This window comes from Notothenia coriiceps, unplaced genomic scaffold (assembly GCF_000735185.1).
Source record: "Notothenia coriiceps isolate Sejong01 unplaced genomic scaffold, NC01 NC01_scaffold00008957, whole genome shotgun sequence".
In the NCBI taxonomy this organism is placed as follows: Eukaryota; Metazoa; Chordata; class Actinopteri; order Perciformes; family Nototheniidae; genus Notothenia; species Notothenia coriiceps.
Window position 1 is genome coordinate 386,090 of NW_011341658.1, and position 3,613 is coordinate 389,702.

A 3,613-nucleotide genomic window follows, 5' to 3' on the forward strand; every position below is an offset into this window, starting at 1 on the left:
ACACACACACACACACACACACACACACACACACACACACACACACACACACACACACACACACACACACACACACACACACACACACACACACACACACACACACACACACACACACAGTGGCTGAGAGTGGGAGGGGGTGAGGAGTTTAGGGGGCTTTAAACAAAGATTGACTTTCTTGTGAGGGCGTCACACTGAGGTGCTACTTTGATTTACAGGCTTCATTTTATTTTATTTTATTGGATGACATAAGTGCAGGAAAGCTGGCTCCGAAAGAGGCCATAAGAAGAGCATTATGATCACGTTATCAAGACGGAAGTCTGTTGTGTGAAAAACTAGTGAAAAGAAAAACTAAAAGTTATAGACTTCTTCTCCCCAGTAAAGGATAAGGTGTTGGCTTTGTGCGTGCACACCAAAACAACCAGCTAACAATCTTGCTCAGACCCAAGGGCAAAGAGAAGCTGAACCGCAGAGTTAAAGCTACCATATACAAAGACGCTGGCCACACTCGGCTCACAGCTGGTTGTACTCTTAAGGAATGTCTGTCTTCTAAATTACATTTCCTTCATTCAGTTAACCCCATATTTAAAAAAAAAAAAACTAGCTGTTTTAATTGACCACAAAAAGTCCAAGAGGTAATTTAAAAAGACAAGCTGAACACAAGGAATTTACCCCATAGTGGTTGGATAAAAAAGAGCTGAATGAAGCAGAACCGAGTGTGGATCCAGTGAATGAATGAATTCAGACTGTTGCTTATTGCAGCCAATGATGATTTGATACATCCATAAAGTAAAAAAAAAGGGGGGCTAAGAAGAATGTTAATCTTCAAATGCCTCAGATTTCACGGAGGAGGATACGTCACTGCTGGCAGGAAATACCACTCATATCAGCATCTCTTTTGTCCCCCCCTCCCCTTCAAGGACTTCACTGTAGCAGACAGAGGAAATGTAGGTGTTTTCTTTATGTCCGGCAAATATTGTTCTGTAGGACTTGGAGGAGGGGACATGACCTATTCTTTACCATACAAGGGCACAGCCAAGGAATGCAGAATAATAGGGGGAAAAAGCTGAAGGTGAGTTACTGGTTGGCATGTGAGCAAAACATTCATCTCCATCTCTAAGGAGAATAAGCCGGCAAGGAAATTATTGGAAAGATAAAAGTCAGTGCTGCTATTAAAAAGAGGAATAAACAGTCACAAAACTTCTTTTTTTTTTTTTTTTTTAAAGGCATGTATACTGCTCAGTGTGATAAACAATACTGTTGTCAGGAAAGTAATCTCCAGCATCAGCCATGGTATTTTAAGTGGATCTGGGTGTGCATGCTGGTCTAAATAAACAAGGTGCTTTTCCCCATCAAGGACACATTCAAAAAGTTCAAAATGACCAGAGAGAGGTCACTTTGGAGATTGTTTCCTTTGTGTCATATTAGTATACACAAGGACTCATTTTGCAGGCTAAAAAAAAACATCTTCCTGTACTGACATCTTTTCAAAGTATTATCAAGAGAACCAGCACGACATCTTACCACAGGGGGAGGGGGGGGGAGTAGGAAACTAGTCTTGCAGTTTAAAAGAAGCAATAAATAAAAAATGCAGCAGGGACAGGCAACAAAAAGGATGAATGTCATGCAAGCTGGGACTAGCAGGTAAATTACATTATCTGATAATGCGGGTCACAACGCCGGGCAACAAGCTACACGGGGTATAGAAAATGCTGGAAACAGGGTCAACTATTTTGCCACAACGACACACATCTTTGCCAAGGGGGGCAACGCCCATAATCTGTGTTTTGCATGGAGGGAAAAGTAATCTATATTTTGCTATTCAAGACAGAAGATTCAAAGATGGATTTACAATTGTGAAAGTGTACTTATTCATTTGTAAGGACATGAAAGAGTAAGCGTATCCTGTAAAACACTTTAAAGTCTATTTTGAAATTGTTTTAACATACACCTCAAAATACCTGACCTGAGCAAGCATATCAAAATGGAGGACAGGTGATACTCGCGAGAATCACAAAGAAGAAAAGTTCAATACAACTTTCTTTATATAATATATATAAAACATTTGACCACCTACCTTGTTTTTGATTTCCGCTGATAATCCGAAGGCTGGACCCTTGTTAAAAGACATTGTCAAAGAGTTGTATTTTTTCTTTTGGGATAAAACAAATAGACAACTACTTGAGGATAAACACTGCTCTGAATAATCTTCGACTTTCTCTTCCAATGAGACCTCGCAGTGAACTAAATACTTCCTTTCTCTTCGGCAGCCGCCAATTACAGCGCTCCCACGGTCACTGCCAAAGAGCGTCGATCCGAGAGTCAAGATAGTTCCCTGCCAGCAGCTCAGCGAGAAAAAACAGGTGCGCCAAAATGTACTTTAGGTTTGTGTAGGATTCAGCATTTTAGCTTTTTCTAGCATTGATTAGGCTTTTTATCCATCGGAATAAAAAAAAAATTAAAATCACTCAACAAGGCTATTGATAAGTGCACCTTTGTGTTTTGATGTTTTCAGTCGCTTCATTTGTATCAATTAGTTTTTTTTTGCCACCTGGGTTGGTGACTTTATACGTTACAAACATATGCATGAAAGGTACTTTCAGCGGTGTATTTCAGACACAATATTTTTATATTGGAAAAAAATGTGTCCAGCGTATCTGCCCCTCCTTTGTATAATTTGTACGACCCAACCACTGTTACCAGATAATGCTTTGAAAAAGAAGTAAGACTTTGTGTTAGGAAATGGAGTGAAGAAGCTCAAATGTACGTGCCGATTCACAAATGTGTACAAAATGCAGTTTTGTCTTTCTTGTGGCAACATTAACAGATGTAGTTTTTTAATACATATAGGCCTAATGTCTTAATGTCTGTAGCAAAAAGGCCTGTACAGAGTAGACTCGAGGTAATACTACTAGTGTATACGCCTATCGTTAAAACAACGTTTTTCTTTTAAATTGATATACTCATCCCTTGTTTTTGTACATACATTTCAGCAATAACGGAAGTACACATGACTCCTCTTGTTCTTCCTGTATACTCTTTGGTTATATGCTTCGTTAATCGATCCTTGACTCCACCTTTCCTCTTCTTTTCCTTAGATTGCGATTGACATCAAAAACTCCTTATATGGAAGGAAACTTCCCAAATTCCTGAATAGAGGGAGTGATCTAGCGGTCCTACCCTGCATACCAGACGTGCAGCGGCCTAGAGTCCTAGACCCACTGTCGCACTTTTTTGACTCACGGCCGAAAAGAAAAAAAAGAAGTTTTGAGGAACTTCAATTTAGCACAATGAGCTACTGCAGTGACGTTATGTCGGGTCAGTGGGGTTGGAGATAAGAGATGCAGCTACCATTCACACAGGGCCGGTTCTAGCCAATTTGATGCCCTAGGCGAGATTTTAGCTGACGCCCCCCCCCCCTCCCTCCCTATAATATATAAAGAATAAATGAAAAGTCTCTACAAAAGACAAATACAATACAAAAACAGAAACGTATTGACATAGGTAAAATACATCAAAAAGGCTTCAAGTGTATTCAGTATTATATGAACATGTTTGAATTGGGGGGTGGACATCACCTTCTCTAGGGGGGTCCCGGGAAGAAATGTTTGAA

At 40.0% G+C, this 3,613-nt stretch overlaps 1 protein-coding gene across 1 annotated transcript in view; it reads right to left on the bottom strand.

Moving 5' to 3' along the window:
* Positions 1 to 2,238, bottom strand: part of cnn2 (calponin 2) — a 9,483-nt gene extending 7,245 nt beyond the window's left edge. The window contains exon 1 of the mRNA XM_010770445.1: positions 2,078 to 2,238. Within this exon, the coding sequence (XP_010768747.1) occupies positions 2,078 to 2,131 (54 nt within the window). The 5' untranslated portion in view covers positions 2,132 to 2,238. The remainder of the gene's footprint in view (positions 1 to 2,077) is intronic.
* Between the last annotated feature and the right edge of the window lie 1,375 nt (positions 2,239 to 3,613).